The 19,858-nt window shown below is 32.4% G+C and overlaps 1 protein-coding gene across 1 annotated transcript in view; it reads left to right on the top strand.

Moving 5' to 3' along the window:
- Positions 1-19,858, top strand: part of LOC129220944 (uncharacterized) — a 53,345-nt gene that overhangs the window by 19,368 nt on the left and 14,119 nt on the right. Inside the window, exon 6 of the mRNA XM_054855378.1 lies at positions 296-427. Within this exon, the coding sequence (XP_054711353.1) occupies positions 296-427 (132 nt within the window). The remainder of the gene's footprint in view (positions 1-295; positions 428-19,858) is intronic.

Below are 19,858 nucleotides of genomic sequence, written 5' to 3'. Positions count from 1 at the left end.
GTTTGCATTGACTGAGTTATGCGTAGATCTGAGCTATTAGATTCCGTCTGGATCGTATCAAACGGATCGGCAAATTTTCTGAAAAGATTCTTTATTTGATTTTGCACTTATAAGATTTCTTAAATCGTAGAAAAGATTTTCGCAAAAATTAAAACCAAATCTGAAACTAGGAAAAATCGAACGGAAAGTTATATTAAGAGTTTAAGATTTTTAAATTAAACTGTGCTTTTTATTTAAATACACTTGTGTAATCTCAAATGTTTCAGAACTAAATTTTGCTTCTAAAATTTTTCAGCTTGCCGACTTCGACTTCAGTGAATACCCTAAAATAACTGCATGGATACAAAAGTTGAAGAAGGAGGTTCCAGACTATCACGAAATAAATGAAGTACCAATCCAACAGTTCAAAGAAATGTTGAAATCAAGAAAATAATCACTTCACTATTTTACATTATTTTTTACATTGATTATACAAACTGCACATTTTTCTGTTAATCTGAGGTTTACTGTTTGCCCGTTTATAAAATAAATACTAACTGAAGAGATTTCTTTCTTCACACTGTTTTCAACCTCTTTTATATGTAGGGGAATGTGGGGCAAATTAAGATGGTTAAGATCATTTACTTTTTTAATATGAACAGATTGGAATTCATTCTGAAATTCATGGGTCATCAAGAAGTAACAATATATTTTTATAGAACTTGCACTGAAAAATTATTTTTGGCAGTGACTTTACCTCCAAAAAAGGTCAAATTTTCATTTTTTCCCCCATGTGTAGAGTGAAAAATGGAAATTTTTTTCAGATGAAATATTTTTATTTGATTATAAAAGTATTTTTGATAAAATGAATGAGTAAATAAAAGGATGAATAAATAAAAAGAAAAGGAAAAATGAAATAAAAATTAAATTCATTAATATGAGAGATAAATGAGTGAATTAAAGTGTGAATGAATAAATAAGGAAATATTAAATGATAGAATGCAAATGAAATAAGTAATAAATAAATGCGTAGGCGATTTGATAAAGCATTGAATAAGTAAACGAAATGAGCTATTTTATTTTGCCCATCCACTTTGCTGTACAAATTATTTGAAACACAAATAAGCCTAATATTAAACCGAATATTACGATTTCAACTAATACTAAAAACATTAACAAGAAATTTATCATTTATTAACAAATAATTTTTGACTTACAACAAAATATTACAATATGAGTAGCAATTTTTGAAAATTTCTTTTATCATATTAGAAAGTCGCCCCTCAAGGTATGATGGGTGAAAATGGCTTCTACATACATTTGAACGAAGCCATTGCCTGAGGTCAGAAGTGTAGTCGAGGGGTGGGGGGCACGAGCACAAAAATCAAGATGAGCATCATCTTTTTTTCTAATTGTATTGCCTTAAAAATAATTTTAGAAGGTCTTCCCTAATGTTAGGGTGGAAAAGCGGTTTGGGATCGTTTCCCCGGCTATTTTTCGAGATTGAAACTTTAACAGAATTGTTATATTTTTTTCTCTAATTACATTAAGGAGTCCTTCCCGAAATGTTTTCAAAGTAGTAGTTTAAAAACATTTCTAGACCATCTTCGAAAATGTTCAATGGGGGAAAGATCCGGGGGCTCACTCCCAGAAAATTTATCGAAAATAAACAATCTAAATTATGCAATTGTGGGCCGTCTTTAATATTGTCATGAGGACCGACGATTTTTTAAAATTGGAAATTCAGAAACAATTTTATTCGACTTTCCAAGATATTAGGAAGAGTTTTCAGAAGCTTTTACCCCTGTAATTATTCAAAATTCAAGCCCTTGAGGTGAACCCTAGGCCAAGACATTTTTTGAAGCCCCCATGCAAACCTTACACATTCAGTCATTGGCTAAAACAATTTTAGCTATTTGGGAGCCCCTAAAAAGGAGGGGTCCTATGCCACGGCCTAGCCCAGTTGGCCTGTCTAGTAATCGGGCCCTGATACTGGCAAAAAAGTATAAGGAAATATATAGGAAGTTTGTTTTAATTCGTGAGTTTTATGGATGAAAACAAAGCCGCTTTATTTTTAAATACTAAATTTGTTTTCAGTTCGAAATTTCGTTCATCAGTTTAGTATTAAGAAATATTATGTGAAACTGAAGCTGCAAGAGTCATATTTATATATCTGTTATATTAGTTTAAAATTCAAAGAATTGATAATTTAATTTTTGTAACATACAACTTAATTTTGCGTCAGTATAATAAAAGTTTTCCCCCCTTTTTTGCCAATAAAGTACAACTACTGTGATTAATTAGTGGATAATTAATTATTTATTCTATTCTGATAATCATAATATCCATTCCTTCAATATAAATATATTTCCATGCTTTCGGGGACGAGGGTAAAAAATATTTATCAAAAAGATCGAAAATTAGTATAGAACATCTTTGCACTTCTAAATGTATTAATGTCAAAATTATTTCCTTATCAAGTAAAAATTGTAAAAATTAAAAAAAAAAAAAAAAAAAAGAAAAACATTGTACAGTCAGAAATATGTTATCTCCAAGAATCTAGGAATATTTATTAAGGAGTTACTAAGAAACATATTTCATCATAGCAGACATAATAGGAAAACAGGCGATGTTTAGCCCATCCATGGCCAACTACTAACCGTGTCGCTACTTAAAACCTACGATCAAAGGCTTTGAGATTACTCTGGCGGCAGGTGCGGACACAGAAAAATCTTTTGGAGGGGGCCCGGGAAAATTGAATATCCCCCCATAGACTGTTTTATCACAAAGTTTTCATGACCTTTTTTTTAAAGATCCCTTTAGACCAGAGCTTCTTAAATTGTGTTCAGCGGAACCCCAGGGTTCCACGAAGCTCTGTCAGGGGTTCCATGAGACTTGCATGTTTTCATTTCACATTTTTTAAATTTGTCACTTAAAAAATCGATAAAAACGCTTTCCCAAAATTAAAATAAATTTACTTTAACTTTCGTATGTTAACCTGAGTCCCATTAGGGTTAGCCACTATGGGAATAATTTTATTTGTCGCCTGAAATTGAGCCTTTAAGATTCAATTTCGAAAATCTTCCAATATAAAGCACCACTTTCTCACTTTTAAACACTTCAATTTCGAAAAAATTCTGTAAGAAGCTACTGACCCCCTAATATCACCTAAGATAGTTTAAAACGTACTTCAATGTTGAAAAACTTATGGAAGGACATCCCAAATTCCCTTTCCTGCATCATTACAAACACTGCCTAAAATTACGATTTTTGACGTAAATTTCAAATATTCTTCTATTAATACTAGCCACTCTACCAGTATCTATGGTAGTAGTTGAAGGCACAATTCTAGCATTTACAAGTGAGGAACAATTTAAGTCAACATAACATACAGTGACATCTAAGTCTGATTTATAAATAAATTTAAAAAATATTGTAAAAAAAGAGACTTTTGAGTTTTAAAAACTTTTTCTTAGTAAATTTTAGTGAATTATTATCACTATTTTAGGTAAAACACATCAGTACTATTTCTTTTTCTAAATAAGAAAATATTTTAATCATATAACTCATGCATCAATTCTGAGGATATTTATCCCTTTTAAGAATTAAGAATCCCTTTTAAGAACCGCCCCCCCCCCTTACTCAGAATCACAAATAGGCATAGGCGGCTCGTACGAGGGGGCAAGGAGGATTCAGGGCCATAACCAGAAAATACTTTCGGGGAGGGTTTAAAAACTTTCATGCGGAGTTTTGCGCTATTTGTGCTAATGTTCCAGTCGTCGGGTTTTCTATTATGAAAGCGTTTTATGCAAATATACATATGAAAGAAATTTGAGTTTTGGAACAAATGTTTTTGGAAATTTTAAAACATAAACGAACATTTAAATGTCAAACCGAACTTTTCAGGGGGGGGGGGTGAACCCTAAGACCCCCCCCCCCCCTTGTATACGGCCCTGTGGCAATTACCCTCTCACTTTCAACAGTAAAGGGATTTTGCCTCTCCACTTTTCTAAGTTCAAAACTAAGGATTGAATGAAAAATGATAGTGATGTTCTATTCACGTGTTTCGAAGAAAGAACTGACTTCATAAGTGCTTGTTTTATGCCTTTTTCGTGTTATTATTTTGTAAAAACAAAAAAGAACTTTGATTTTGTAAGAGGGAATCTTTTTTCTGTGGTCATATGGTTCCGCTTTTTGAGTACGTTTCTCGAATTTTTAGAAAAAGGTCAATTCATTAATAATGACGTAAAAATTTGATTGCCTAATCTTTGAAGAAAAATTTTTAGCTTTAAGGGTGTGTCGCCCACCAAATCTGCCCCCCCCCCCCCCTGCACTTTCTTTGACCCCCCCCCCCGCCACTTTTTTGGGGCACCAGCCGCTTTTGCAAATAGAAGTGTTTTGATGTTTTATAATAATAAATAATAATTAGCAGTTAGCAATAATTACCATGATTTATAATGAAATCTACTTAATTATCAATTTAACGACAAATAGTTAACGTGATAGTCTCTTTCAGATAAGAACCTGGGCGCCCTCTCAAACATAACTTTGGCTATGCCACTGCAAACTATGAACAAAAAACTAAGGGGTTCCACGAAAAAAATGAGCATTTAAAAGGATTCCACTGATCAAAGAAATTAAGAAACGCTGCTTTAGGCCAATGAATCTACTTTAAATACATAAATGAGGCAGTGAGAAGCAAAGGGATGTAAGTGGACATTTTCAAGTTTTGTTGTGTAAAACGCGATTAAAGGGAAGCTCCCAGATAGGCTTTCATTGAGATTTTTTTCTTAATCATGCTGTGTATAAGCAACTACCGGGGCTACTGGTACCATCTCTTGCCCCAAGGCAGAAGAGAGGTTCACCTACCATGTGTACAGGTTATCTCCAAATTTTCAATTTTGCCACTTGCATCCCTTTGCTTCTCACTGCCTCAAATATTATGCACAAAAAAAAAAAATAAATAAATAAATAACTTTGAATGTGGAGGCAAAATATCTTTAATGTTTCAAGCCAATTAAATACTAAACCCAACATAAAGTCACCGAGATGCAGATGCTATACAATAAACGGTTTTAATTAGAAACATTGTCGTAATTATTTTAACACGTGGGTAAGGTTCTTTAAAAATAAAACAAATACCTCATTTGAGTTTTTATAAATTAATTAATTTTATGCCTACAAAATATTATATAATTTAGAGAAAAACATAACTTCATAACATTTATGTTTTAATGAAGAATTTAGAAACTATTTTTGTGTGAGTTTCAAAGCAGTTGTTGATTTGTTTTTAAAGCCATGTTGGAGTTGAGATAACATATTGATGCCACATGCCGTTTCCATTAGTATCATGGTTTTACTAAAAAACTACCATATGATTTGTGCTGAGAAAGAAATTTATTTTATTGCAAATAATTTCCTGGATCGAAATGACTCTTTTAGGAACTAAGTATTTAAAAAATGCTATAGAGAAGTCAACTAATTAATAATAAATAAAAAATGTTAAATTAATTCATCCTTTAGGGGAGGGAGCACGGGCTTCCTGACCCCCCTAAAACTCGCTACTGTTTGGCGGGGCCCCTTTAAATCCTTGCGACCCATCCGGCCCCGAGGCGGGCCCTATGCCAAGACAGTTTTGGAGGCCCCCATGCAGTTAAATCTTACACATTTAGTCATTGGCAAAAACAATTTTAGCCATTTGAGGGCTGTTCAGTATTTAGACCTTGATCCTGTTAGAGATGGACAGTCGGAAAAAAACCGGAAAATTTCCGAAAAAAAAACGAAAAAAAAAAACGTTTTTTTTTCCCGAAAGAGTAAATTTCCACTTCGGAAAAATTGAAAAAAAAGAAAAAAAAAAGAATTTTTTCAACTTTTCAGATTTTAATTGAAATTTTGAGCAAAAAGTGATTAGAAATTTCTCACGCCTAAATTCTGATGCAATTTCCTGCCCCCCCCCCCCTGTTTTATGTAAAATACTGTCTAACATTAATGCAAGTTGTTGTATGACAATATAATTTGCATATAGATCAAAAAATGTTTAATAATACTTTTTGCAAAAAAGCTTAAACCAATAACCTTAGTGAAGAATTTATTTTCCTTCTTATAAAACAAAACAGCATAATTTTAATCACAAAACTATGTTTCTGCTGACTGTTTGAACCAAATGTACAGGGTGCGGCAAAAAAAAAAAAAAAAAAAAAAAAAAAACGGACAAGCAATTTTCCAAGAAACTCTATTAAAAACAAATAAATTAACAAAACACAAAAAATAATAATATGAGAAGACCTTTAGCAATCAATAAATTTAATTGGTTTCAAACTAGCAGCCTTTGCAGTAATACAGAGATGCAACTGCTTATTGAAATTTTCATTCAAGGGCAGCAAGTCCTTTAATCTATCCTATTCCCTATAAAGCAGTTAGTTTAGAGAGTTCAATTTTATGTGTGTTTAGGGTAGACCTTTGACTCCAAAATAGGACATACAGTGTAATAAATGGGATTAAGGTCGAGCGAGTAGAACGTCCGCTCTAAAGATGATATCATGTCAAAAACAATGCGCCTTGCACCACTCTTGTCTTTTTGGTCATATGAATCGGTGTTTAGTTAAAGGAAAATGTCCAGTCTAAAATGCTGAAGTGCTCTTAGGCCCACAGAAGTACAATAACTTCTAAAATGTCCTTTGGGTCATTTTTTGGTTCATTTTACGGCCCTCATCCACAAAAAAAAAAAAAAAAAAAAAAAAAAAAAAAAAAAAAAAAAAAAAAAAAAAAAAAAAACTAGAGATTTTATGTCGCTTGTGCTGATTCCATCTCAGACCAAGCCCGACTTCAGATTTTGGCGATATCTATTACTTTCTAAGGTGCTTGGAGTGTCTATAGACCAAATCCTATTGTTCTAGGGGATGTGAGCCGGTTGAACGTTAAATCAATGAAAGGTTCCAGCGTGGACTTGCAGCCCGTCTCAAACGTTTCTGGCATCTTTGGAGTCATACGAATGCCTGAACTTTTTGGAACTCGTAAAACTTCTGTTTGAGTTGTTTTTCCCTTAGTCGCACTTATCGGTTACAAATTCCCATCTTACGACTTTTATCGTGAAAACACAAGGATTTCATTGAACTCACTTTTGGATGACCTGACGATTAACTGAAATGTTCACTATTCGTTTTCGTACACATTCCCGACTATCATTTCCAAGCCACTTGAAACGACATGCCATTTCAAATACTAAATTAGATAAAAATGGAACAACGTTTAAAAGCACAAAAAGGATAAAAAGTTTTTAAAAACGCAGACATGTTTCGGAGGCAATAGTCTCCTTCCTCAGTACGAAATGAACAAATGGATGAATCAAGGTCAGGGGAGAGTTTAAATGCGTAACAGGAAAAACATTGACCATTCAACTATCAGCGAGTGCTGAGGCAAAATATGACGAATTCTAACATGTAAGATTGAATAAGATTGGAGAAAAATGCGGAACAGCAAAAGACTCATTGCAAAGATTATTTAAGTTTTTATGAATGTAAAAGGATTCCAGAAAATCTAATTCACCTACTGTTGTAGGTCTGCAAATGATCTTGGCCTTCGAAAAGACAAAATTGTGCCCTGTGTCCCAACAATGTTTAGCACTTGAAGATTTGTTCAGTTCCTGTTTTTTAACGTGGTTTCATGTTCTTTCAAACGAAATTTAAGTGAACGCCTTGTCTGTCCCACGTAACCAATATTACATTGACAAGGAATGTGATATATGCCCCACTGATGAAGTGGTTGGATTGGGTCCTTCAGTTTGGAAAAAGAAAGTTTATTTATGGGTCTGTAAATTAAGCGAAAGTCAAACTTACCGAGAATTCTAGAAATACGAATTGATCTTGATTCATCCATTTGTTCATTTCGCACTGAGAAAGGAGGCTATTGTCTCCGAAACATGTCTGCGTTTTTGAAAACTTTTTATCCTTTTTGTGCTTTTAAACGTTGTTCCATTTTTATCTAATTTACCTTGCACAAAGCTATCGCTTTTCAATCATTTCAAATACTGTTTGTCAAGGGACAACAAGCAAACGAACTGTCGTTCTACTAGGTTTAACAACTTAAAATAGCAAGTATTTTGCTTAAAATTGTAAGAAAACCGAAAAACAAAATACATAAACAAGATTAATATATTGTAAATTATTTTGTAATAAAGTGAGAAACAAAAATAAATTAGGCTCAAGCTGAGATACTGTATTTTAAAGTGTGTCTCTTCCAGGGCCGATCCTAGGGTGTCGGCCGCCCGCGTGCAAGGACCTAATGTGCCGCCCCTCAAGAGTAATTTGCATATTTTGATTAATCTTTAACATCCATATAAATCTTTCTTCAAATTTCTATACCAAGTTCTAATTAAAAAAAAACAGAAGAATGATGAACTTATAAGAAGGAAGAAAAGTTTTATAGTAAGAAACTCCTTAGGTAAATTTATATCTTTGAAGAAAGTAATAGATGCCAAAATTTACCAATCGTAAAAACGAATTTTGTAGTCTGTCTTCGGTGACATCAGAGGAAGGACGGAGGAGGGGGGATTGCTCCGAGAAGATTATCGAAATTGGCGTATGAAAAATAGTTTTAGTTCATCTTTGGTTGCATTCGGTTGCAAGGACAAAAAAGTCGGGTATATTCAAGGTGCATGGAGAGATTTTTAAAATTGACGTCAAATATCGCAGTTTTAGGAATTTTTTCGAGACTTCAGAGGAAAGTAATGTTGGAGCTCTTTCCTAAAATTCTTTCAAAATTGAAATCAACTTGAAGCTATTTTTGGTGAGCGTAGCTTTGGAAGGATCGCGCTCTTCGCGAAAATTTTCGTAAACTGAAGTTTTAAACACGCAATTTAGGATTACCTTTGTTGACGTTGTTAGAGGGAGGGAGATTCAATCGTCTCCCATTGAAAGTTTTCGAAACTGAAGTTTAAAATGTAAATTTAGGCTGTCTTTGCTTACTGTAGGTGACCTGGCGGCCTTCCTCCGGGTATTCCTCGGCTCTATAGTTTCAAAAACCCAGTTTTGGTTATATTTGAAAACGATAGGGGTAACGTGAAAATGTTCTGAACCGAAATATTTTTCGGAACTAAAATCCATTATGGGCTATTTCTGGGAAGGAAGGGTTTTGGAGCTCCAAAGCGGATATTTCTAAAAACGCAATTATATATTATCTTTGATGACGTTAAAGAAACTGGGAAACTTCGGTGGATCTTTCGGATATTTTTCTATAAAAAAATTTTTAATATCTAAAAAATATAACAATTGACTTTTGTCCACCTCACCTCGACCATTAATGGGTATGCAATAGCGCCGTAAAAAGTTACATAAGCCAGGCAGTTCTAATCCAGAATTTCTTAGAAATTGAAGTCCCAAATTCATATTTTAGGCATTGTTTGAGAACGATGAGACTAAGAGCGGGCGGGGGTTCAGTGTGCCCTCACGAACTGTTTTTTGAAACTGAAATCAATTTCAAGCTAGTTTAGGCAGGAAGGGTTCTATGGCTCCACGGAACCGGCTAAAAACGAAATTTTGAGGTGTATAGTGATAGGGTTGGAGAAAAGGGGGATCCGGGGTCCTTCTCCGAAAGTTCTTGAAACTGATGTTTGAAAAACGCAATTTTAGTTTGTCTTTCAATACGTTAAGTGAGAGGGGGTGGGATTAGAGGCCACTCTAAAGACATTAATTGAGACTGCCTTTGGTAGAAATGTTTAGGAATGAATTTCGGGCCCTCCATCGCAAAAATTTCGAAAAAGAAATCCGAAAAATGTCATTAAGCAATTTTTGATGACATTGGAAAAGCTGTCCTCTGAAAACGCGTTTTGAATTTTAGAGTCAGCATTTTTAGGCTATGTTTGATTGAGTTAAGGTGGAAGGGGTGAATCAGAGACTTAATAGGGTCCTTAAGATCGGTGGTTCAACCAGCGAAATTTTCCGAAATTTAAGTCCTAGAAACGCATTTTTAAGCCTTCTTTACTCTCGTCAAGGAGGTCATGGCATCCTTTTGGATCTTCGTTTTGGAGTTACATTTAAGCTTGCTTCCCCGTGAAAGAGCCCTGTCCTCCTACCTGATCAGAAAGCGGGCAGTTCATCCGGGATCTTAATTAGAAAAAATTGCCGTAAAGGGGTAAAATTACAAAATTTTAGTTCGTCATTCAAATATGCTTGACTCCCAGGGGAGTCGCAATTTCCCACTTTCTCTCCACGCATCCATGATTGTTGAACACAGAATTTGTTTTTTGAAATGCTTGCGAGAGTATTTAATCAGTATAGCTTCTTTTTTTATAAATAAAATGTGTCTTCATTGTTTAGGTCAATTAAAAGTTTGGGGGGTAAACATTTGTGGCCGCCCTCGGTGCTCCTTTTAGAAGGCACCCTTTCATGTTTCAGGAGGGGGGGGGGCATTTCCCTCATTTCTCCTCCCCTGTATCCATGCCTGATTAACGGTTCTCTCACAAATTTTGCAACCAAATGAAGCATGTGTGTAAAGAGTAGATATTAATAGACAATAAACCAACAAAATGTTCCCTAACATTCTATTTTTCTTAAACTATGCTATGCTTTCTGGAAATCGACACTTAAGTACTTTGATAATTGAACATTTAAAATTCAGCATATTTATTCGACTTACTGTAAGTTATCTTGTGAGAAATTCTTGAGGAGTTTTGCTTGATTATAAGAACTATATGATGCGGCCCGCGGCCGCCCCTTGCTTTGGCCGCCCTTGTGCGGTGTGCACCCTGCACACCTGCTAGGATCGGCCCTGGTCTCTTCCATATATTTGATTCAGATGTCTTTTTTTTTAAAGAATTTTTTAAAACAATAGTCCTTGATCAAATGACCCTAAAACATTTTATTTATTAAGTAAAATGCGAAACAGAAGAACAACTTGGTTATAATAACTTAAATTTGTTCAAAAGGGCTGGTATGACTACTTTTGCTGCTGTGCTTAGCACGGCCGTATGAATAAACTGAAACTCCAGTTTAAGTTTTGGTTCAGCTTAAGAAACTCCAATTTAGTTTTGATTTGGTTTGAGATTGGATTGGAAAAAATCAAAACTCAATAGCTTTCATTTTCAGACAGTAAAGTTACGTTGTATTATTTTTCTTTCAAAAAAAAAAAAAAAAAAACAATCGTGCTTGAAAGTCGAAAATTTCAATTTTTAAAGGCAAACTAAAATAGAAAACGTAATTCTTATGATTAGACACACATTATCCAATATTATTGGTTGAATGACGACTTGACTTATTTCTGGTGTTTGATCATGAAAGCTCTCAGTTAAAAAACAAAAAATTTTTTTTGTTCCAATTAATCTTACCTTTATGTGTATTTCTGTCAAGCAGATGTGTGGATAGCATATATTTCTTAATGCTTAACCCTATATATGTTCCAAGAAACACAGAGGTATTAAGAAACCTTAATTTTATTTATAAAAAAATCAAATTTTCCATTTTTTCTAATTTTTCCTGAAAAAAAAACGGTAAAAAACCGGTTTTTTTCCACCATTTCGAAATTTCCGGAAATTTAACATCTCTAATACTGGTAAAAAGTAAAAAGGAAGTAGATAGAAAAAGTTACAAACTAAATCAAAGAACTGAAAAATCATTTTTCGCCAAAAAAAAAAAAAATTGGGGGGCCCTCGGTGATCGCCGACCTGGTCAATCCGGGCCTGTTTTACAATGATGTCATCTGGAAAAACTGCTCCTGGGGCGGATACTGACAGTTGTCTGCTTGCAGTAAAGAAGGCAGGCCCGGATCCAGGCCCGACGAGAGGCCATGTCAACCTAGTCTGAAACTAGGGACCCGGGCCTTGGGGGGGGGGGGCGGCGTCACTGGACGCAAAAATAAGAAAGAAAGAAAAGAAAAAAAGAAAAAAAAGAAAGGAAGAAAGAAAAAAGGGTTGAGAGAGAAAAATTCCGAATAAGAGAAAACAGAAAACGTAAAGGTTAAGTAAAATTTACACTTTTGGTATTTATTGTTGTGGCACTTAAGATAGAGTTAATTCTTTTCTAGTGAGCAGTTTTGACTCCCCCTCCCCTTTCTTTCCTCTTTTCATTTTTTTCTTCTTTCCCCCCTTTTCTTTTCTTTTTTCTTCTTCTGTTTTTCTTTTTTAGGGGGGGAGGGGCCCGGCAACATAACTGCGGGCCCGCCTTGACTCTCTGCGGCCCTGCCCGGATCTGCGTACCCGAAAACCCTGCAGATTGGGGGGACCCGCAACCTTATTAAAGGACCCAACGACCCAAGAAATTAAAAAAAAAAAACAAAAAAAAAACTAGCACTATAAGACTTGTTAACGTTTCATATGTAATACTACTTTATGGGGAGGGTGCTCCAGCTAAAGCCCTGGATCCGTCTCTTAAGTGGCGACACACTTTGATCCATGCACTACGCGCCGCTTTCGACTGCGATTGGAGGCGGGTAGTCACGTGGGTTCAGTCCGCCATTTTGTGTCGTTGCCTGTGTGATTTCACTGTGCGGAATACTAGATATTTTCTCTTTGCTATTCGTATTTTTCATCAAACGCTATCTTTAATGAGAAGATGCCTTTGTTGTAGTGCATTAAGATGTTCTAACAGTTCAAAATTACTATATCGAAGTACATTGAAAGATTATTTATGTATTTTAAATGTTTTCATCAATACTGCTGCGCAATTTCAGATACTTTATGAAACTCTTGTTGAAATTGTAATATTTTTTACTTTTCATGAAATTGTCTGATGGTTTGTTAATTTTCATGGGATAATAAGGACATTCACTAAAATCATCATAAATAGTTCCTTCAAATATTGTAACGCTCAACTATGTAACCGCACCTAATAAATTGCTAGCAGTAGTAAAATATTTGCCCTGTTTTCAAAACTGATTTTTCTGAGTTTAAGATAACAAAAACGCCAAAATTTAAATATACTAGTTATTTTATTTATTTTTAATGTAAATTTTCTATTGTTTAGTTAGTTTCGAAATGTCTCAATAACTGTAGCAAAATTATTTTAAGAACACGTCGTTTTGCTTTTAATTGTGTCATAGCCATGAGTTTCAGTGTGTTGCCAAGTTAACTATTTATTTATTTTGCGCGTAAAAATTAAGATATTAAAAGTATGAAATTATTCATTAAAAAAATTAAGCTTCTTTGAGATTACAGTAACATGTAACTCAAGCCAAGTTATATAATTACGTGAAGATTTATTTTATTTATTTTATTTATTTATTTATTTATTTATTTATTTTTTATTTTTATTTTTTTTTTTGCCCAGAAAAAATCTGTTTTCGTTTGATTTTTATTTTGATGTGAAAACTTTTTTAATAAAAAAAATATATATATATATGATTTATCCCAGTATCCATTAATTTACAAATTCATTATTACTATTTATAACAGTTCGTCACAGATGTAATCTGCACTCTTTTATTTGAATTCCTATTGGTATCAAATATTTCAATTATTTTTTTTTAAATATTGATTTAAAACTGGTTACATTTTATTATCAGTTGTTTGAATTTTTAAGAATTTGTAGTATCCTTAAAAATTAGGTTTAAATGAAAGGCATTTTTTAATGTAAAATCGTCATGAGAAACAAGAAAGTGTTGGTAAAAAAAAAAGAAAGAAAGAAAGAAAACTACACACATTAGTAATATAAATGATACTGCTTTGCATGAATAAGTTCAAACTGTTTCCCACAAATAATTTATGACATAATTAATTTAGCTCACTACTGTTCTACTCAGTAGTGGATTTAAGGGGGGTGGGAGGAGGCCCGTGCCCCCCAAAAGGATGAATTTATTTAAATATTTTATTCACAATTTTTTAATTGACTTCTCCATAGCGTTTTTTTATATAGTAAATTAAACAGAACACAAAACACACATAGAGCATATTTTGAATAATAGCATTTTTGTTTGCTAAAGAAGTCATACTGGAGTCCTAGAATGGCAGAATACATATATACATTTAACTCGCTGGTTTTGAATTCAAGGGAACGTAATATCGCGATTCGTTCATTAATTTTTCTTTGAGGGAATCAATAACTAACATTCTTCAAAAAATGTGCAGGCGTGCCTAAAAGAATTATTTTGATCCAGGAAGCTATTTGCGAAATAATAGCTTTTTCTTATTCAGCTTATAAAAAATGCAAAATGAAAGAAATCATATCGTAGTTTCTTGAGAAAACCATGATATTAATGGAGGCCGTATGTAATATGAATATGTTATCTCAACTGTATCATGGCTTCAAGAACAATCAGCAACTGCTTCGAAATCCACACAGAAATTGTCCTGAATTTTTCAGTAAAACTTATATGTTTAATAGCTATGATTTTCTCAATCAAATAATATTTTATAAGATAAATCCATAAGCTCATTATTTTTGCATTGAAAAAGGCGTTCCCTGTAACGCCGAAACACGTGTCTGCTGTTATTTACAAATTTGTGCTTCTTCTAACGTTGTTTTGTCTTATCTTACTTTAATATTTTATAGTTAAAATACTATAAAATAATATTATAACCTCAAATGAGGTATGGGTATTTTTTTTTATTGAATAACCTTGCCCTCGTGTTATAATCATTACGGGGTCATTCCATAGAAATGTCAACCTCAACCTCAGAAATTTTTTTTCCCCAAAGCCTTAATTGTGACCTATCATTTCATTCAGCATACTTTCTAGTACATAAATCCAATAATAGTTTGCAAAAATTTCATTCGGTATTTTTCATCTGGCTTTAAACGTGCGAGGTTGTAGAAAAGGCTTAGCATGTGCAAAAAACATGCGTCTACGTTTTCTTGTGTAATGTAAAATTTTTTGCAAATTTTTAAAAGAACTAAATTTATTCTAAATGATTAGATGTTGACCGAATAAAATTGACTGGTTTTTTTGCATACATTATAAGATAAGTACTTTAATTAGTTTGGTTATTTCACTGAAAATATTTACGTTACGTTAGTCACGAAAATGTACTATTTTCTGTTTAAAAACTAAACCAGATGATTGAACCAAACAGCACTTTTTATTTTCTTACATCTGTATCATATCATCTTAAAAAGTGCAAAATATTTATTTCAGTATCAGTAGATATAAAATAAATAGTGTGACTAACGTAACATTTGAGCTGTGACTAACGTAACATTTTAAAAATGACTGCTAATATTTAAACTTATTTAATTTAATGTACATTTTCATGTACAATTTTGAATATACATGCATTCTATATTGATTAAAAACATATAAAGGGTGAAAAATACCAGTAAAATTTTATTGTATAGACCTTCTGTTTACTTTAAAAAATACTTTTTAACCGACTTCAAAAAGAAGGCGGTTATCAGTTCATACCGTATGTATGTTTTTTTTTTTGTTTGTCCACTCACAGTGTCTCACCTAGTGAACCGATTTTGATGATTCTTTTTTTAATGCATGGGGGATGGCTCAACTTAGGTCCCATTACTTTGTTTGACCATATTTGTTCTTTAGAAAAAAAGTTATGGTCAAAAAACCATAAATTTCATGCAATTTCCCTATTAAATGATTAAATATGAAACCTATTGTTATAAAAGTTTGGTGCCATATAACAGTAACATTAATAGTAATTGTAATGATAATTTCGAATAAAGGCTTCTCTGAAGCAAGCATCAAGTTTCTTTAGGGTCATTGCTCCATAGTGGGGGTGAACCTAACCTGGAAGCGAGGTGATGCAGTAATCAGGATCTGCTTAGCCTTCACGATACTACCAGGTTAGGTTGCCTCAACTGTACAGGATTGCATCACAAACAACTTGTATGCTGTGAATTGCAAATTAGTTAGAGAAAACTTAATATTTAAATGATTGTTATTAAATTAACACACAAATGAATTCCAGAGAGGAACAAAGATAAGTTTTTAATGCCAATCGCTTAAAGGTTAACGAGTGTTTATAGTTTTTTTTTTTTTTTAGTATGGAGCATTTTTATGAAAAAATAAGGTGAAGTTTCGTGATGGTAACTGCTTACTGTTTCTGAAATACCTACATTTACACTAAAAAGAATGAAATAAAAAAAATTTGAAAAAAAAATAGAACCGACTTCAAAATTGCTCTAAAAAGTGAAAAATAATTTTATTCTTTAAACACCATCGATAATGCTTTTAAACTTAATTTTTGAAGTTGGCGCAAAAACGATAGATAAAATCATTCACAGCCATAACTCAACTACAACTATAAATTTAACCAGGCCCAGTTTCTTCACTATCACATACATTATGCATTGATGACAGCATATTTGAATAAGATATAAATGTTTCGTTCGTAACTTTGGATGCTTTTCTGAAAAAAATATGAACGAAGCCTGGTTACACTGGATTTTACGTTTTGTTTTTGCGCCAACTTCAAAAATTAAGTTTAAATGCATTATCGATGGTGTTTAAAGAATAAAATTATTTTTCACTTTTTAGAGCAATTTTGAAGTCGATTCTATTTTTTTTTTCAAAATTTTTTTTTAAAAGGTCTTTGTAAAGATACTTCCAATTTAAAGAATTATTAAAAAAGAAAAAAGGTGAGTAAAGCAAATTGAGTACCCTGCTGAATTAGCATTCAACACAAGAATCCAAGCTTAAGAATTAAGTTAATAGAAGTACAGTCTTAACAAAGAAGAACGTCTCTATTTTTTAGAAAATACATGTCCACCTATTATTAAAATGAAGTAATGGCTGCTCGTTGGAAAACATTTGAAGATGTTACATGATACAGTGACAATAAGAACTGCTGCCATATATTTCAGAAAATGCAAGAATGATCATTTAGAAATTGAAACATTTGCGGTGATATCTGGAATTAAAATGCATTCTGCAAAAACGTTCGAATATTTTTTTTTTCAATATTACATTTTAATTCAAAAGCATGCACAACACGATTCGTTCGATGAATCAGTAAACCTTAAAAAATAATGTGCCATTGAAAAGTACTGCGGAGTTTCTTATGACGATAACTAGTATATCGGCAGAATACTAGAATTCGGTGAAACTGTCAATTTGCATAAAGTTAATTTTTTTAAAGAGAGATATTTAGGATTTAATTAGCCCAATAATGATGTTATTCAGTTTGTAAAAGCATTTTTTTTATTTGTTTATTTTTTTCGCACATTCAAATTGAGTTAAATGAACTGAATCCTTCCATTCAATTTCTTACACTATTATAGAAAAAAAAGTAAAGAAAGAACCATAATGCAACACAAAGAAGGTTCCTAAAAAGTGTAAAAGTAATATAAGAGCAAGAAATCAATTATAAAAAGTATTTTATGTGCATTCATTGTTTGTTATTCGATGGTTACGTTAGTCACGTTACGTTAGTCACACACAGTTTTTCGTAAAAGTACCATTAAGGGTCAAAAAAGATTCATTTGTAACAAATCTGTAGTACATTTTTAAAAATAGATTGTTTACCTCTTACAAATATATCGGCCAATTTTAAATGCCTGCGTAAGTTTCAGAAAAATTTGCCTCGTAACATAAGCATTGTTTCTCAGGGTTGCAAAAATGTTACGTTAGTCACAATGCCTTTTTTGGTGAAAAAACACCTGCCAGCGCTTATTTTGCTTCAAATTCTTGGTGGAAATGAAAAATAGTCACCTTGTACATTTTAAATCTGCATATTAAACCAAAATACATTCATTTTTACTGCCGGTGTAAGTAGAAAGAGTTTGAATATCAGCTGCGAATGTTACGTTAGTCACTATGGAATGACCCTACGGCATTGTTCCTAAAATTAAAACCGCTAATTGTATAGCATTTCGGTAACATTATTATGGTTTATTATTTAAATGGCTTGAAACGTTAAGGATGTTTTACGTCCACATTCAAAGTATATTGGTACATAATATGTACGTTCTTAGAAGTGGATCATTAGCTTAAGGGATCCTAAAAAAATTTAAAAAAAGACATTTTAAAATAAAGTAATGAAAACTTTGTTATGAAACACCGTATGTGGCAGGGAGAAGGAGGAGGTGCTATTCAATTTCCCGGGTCCCCTCCGAGAGATTTTTCTGTTTCCCCCCCTGGTTCTACTACACCAAATTTCTAATAATAAAACGCATATTTAAAACACTTCAAGTAATTTGTAACTCAGAAGGTCTATATGGGGGAAAAAAAGAAATTACTCTTAAAAATAGTCGAAAATTTCTTTAAAACACCTTTTTACTAATATTCGGTTTAATAATAAAAAAAATATTTTACTAAGGTAAAATTCAACATTTTTGTATGTATATTATCAGTTACATAAGTTACGATCAAAAATCTGCAAACATTCGTTGATAAAAAGATACTTTTCAATGAGCGAAACTCTGCATTTTTCTACTGTTGAGATAGGGAGAAAGTTGCGGAACGACACAAAATGGCGGACACTGGAGCGTGTCGCCACTTAAGAGACGGATCCATTGAACTATAAGAAAGGTGGAATGACTGCTGAGGGAGAAAACGCGGTCCGAAAAGGCTCTCATTCCTCCTCACCGTTTGACAGGGGTCGAGACGGCAAGACAATTGGTTAGGGGAATCTGCTTTGTTCAAAATACCGAGGAGTTTTTTTATATGAAACACAACTGTACAATATTTAAAATAATATCCCTCTTAGGTTCGCAAAAAAAAAAAAAAAAAATGAATCCTGATTTCATAACAAAGTATTTGTTTAGTGAACCGATTTACGCCGTTTTTTCTTTTCGAATCATTATTTAAACACCGTAAAAAAAACAAAGAAGAGGGAGGAACATTAATAAAGTTTTCATTTTTATGTTTTAAGAAGATATTTAAGTACATAATTATAAAATAAGTTTGTAAAAAAAAAGACTGAAATTCAGAATCCTTGAAAGAAAGAATCTACAGAAAATATTACTGAAAGAGTTTTGTAAAACTGATTAAATGATTACAACGCAAGTTATTTACAGTGTCAAAATGTTTTCATTCTGTTTGGCTTGACAAATAAACTTAAAATAATTTCGTGTTTTAACAAAAATGAAATATTTTATTTCTTTTTAGTAAGTCATTTTAAAAATGTTTCAATATAGTTCAAAAAGGAATATTAAAATAGTTTATACAAAGCACTCCTAATTTTAATCAAAAAAGGTGCGATCTTTTTCTAAAATTTTTCAATACATTTAGAATGGGTAAATGATGTTTTATGCATTTTATGCCCTGTTGTCAGAAATTTTTTTAAATGTGTAACACACTCTGTAATTGTGAAATTGAACTTTTACACTTTAACAACAAGTGAAAAAAATAATGAATCGTGGTATTCACAATAGAAATTTTTTAAATCCATCTATCACAGTGTATCACCGAGGACAAAATTAGCGAATTTATGTTTCCACAAAATTAATTTTTCATATACAAGATAGAAATTACAAAAAATTATTCGACATTCAAAAGATATCACTTAAAATTTCACAACATTTTTTTTTATTAAACTTTACACTAAATCGGGACTCTGTAGAGTGAATATATATCAGAGAAATCAGAATGACCATACATTAGGGATGCGCCGATTAATCGGCCAATTCGCCGACTATTTATAATGGTCAAGTACTGCCAATTAAAAGGCGGAAAAAATATTCTTCAAAATGATTTTTTTAAAACATACCTTCAACAAGAAACTATAATGAAATCATTGGTTAACAAAAAAATAAATAAATAAATAAATAAATAAATAAAATAAATAAATGAATAAATATATAAAATAAAATAAAATAAATGTAATTTTCTGCATACAGTACGACGTTACTATAACATGTAAACATGTAGAATGAAATTTTTCAAAACAAATAATTTACAAATTTCGTAAAAATGAATGAAATGTTAAAGGATCATGTTCTAAGTTTGTTACGATAGGTCTCACCCCAGCTTTTGATGATACATTTTTTTTTTTTTG

This window comes from Uloborus diversus, chromosome 4 (genome assembly GCF_026930045.1).
Source record: "Uloborus diversus isolate 005 chromosome 4, Udiv.v.3.1, whole genome shotgun sequence".
In the NCBI taxonomy this organism is placed as follows: Eukaryota; Metazoa; Arthropoda; class Arachnida; order Araneae; family Uloboridae; genus Uloborus; species Uloborus diversus.
Note: the sequence above shows the minus strand (reverse complement) of the source record. Positions and strands in the feature narration are given on the sequence as shown.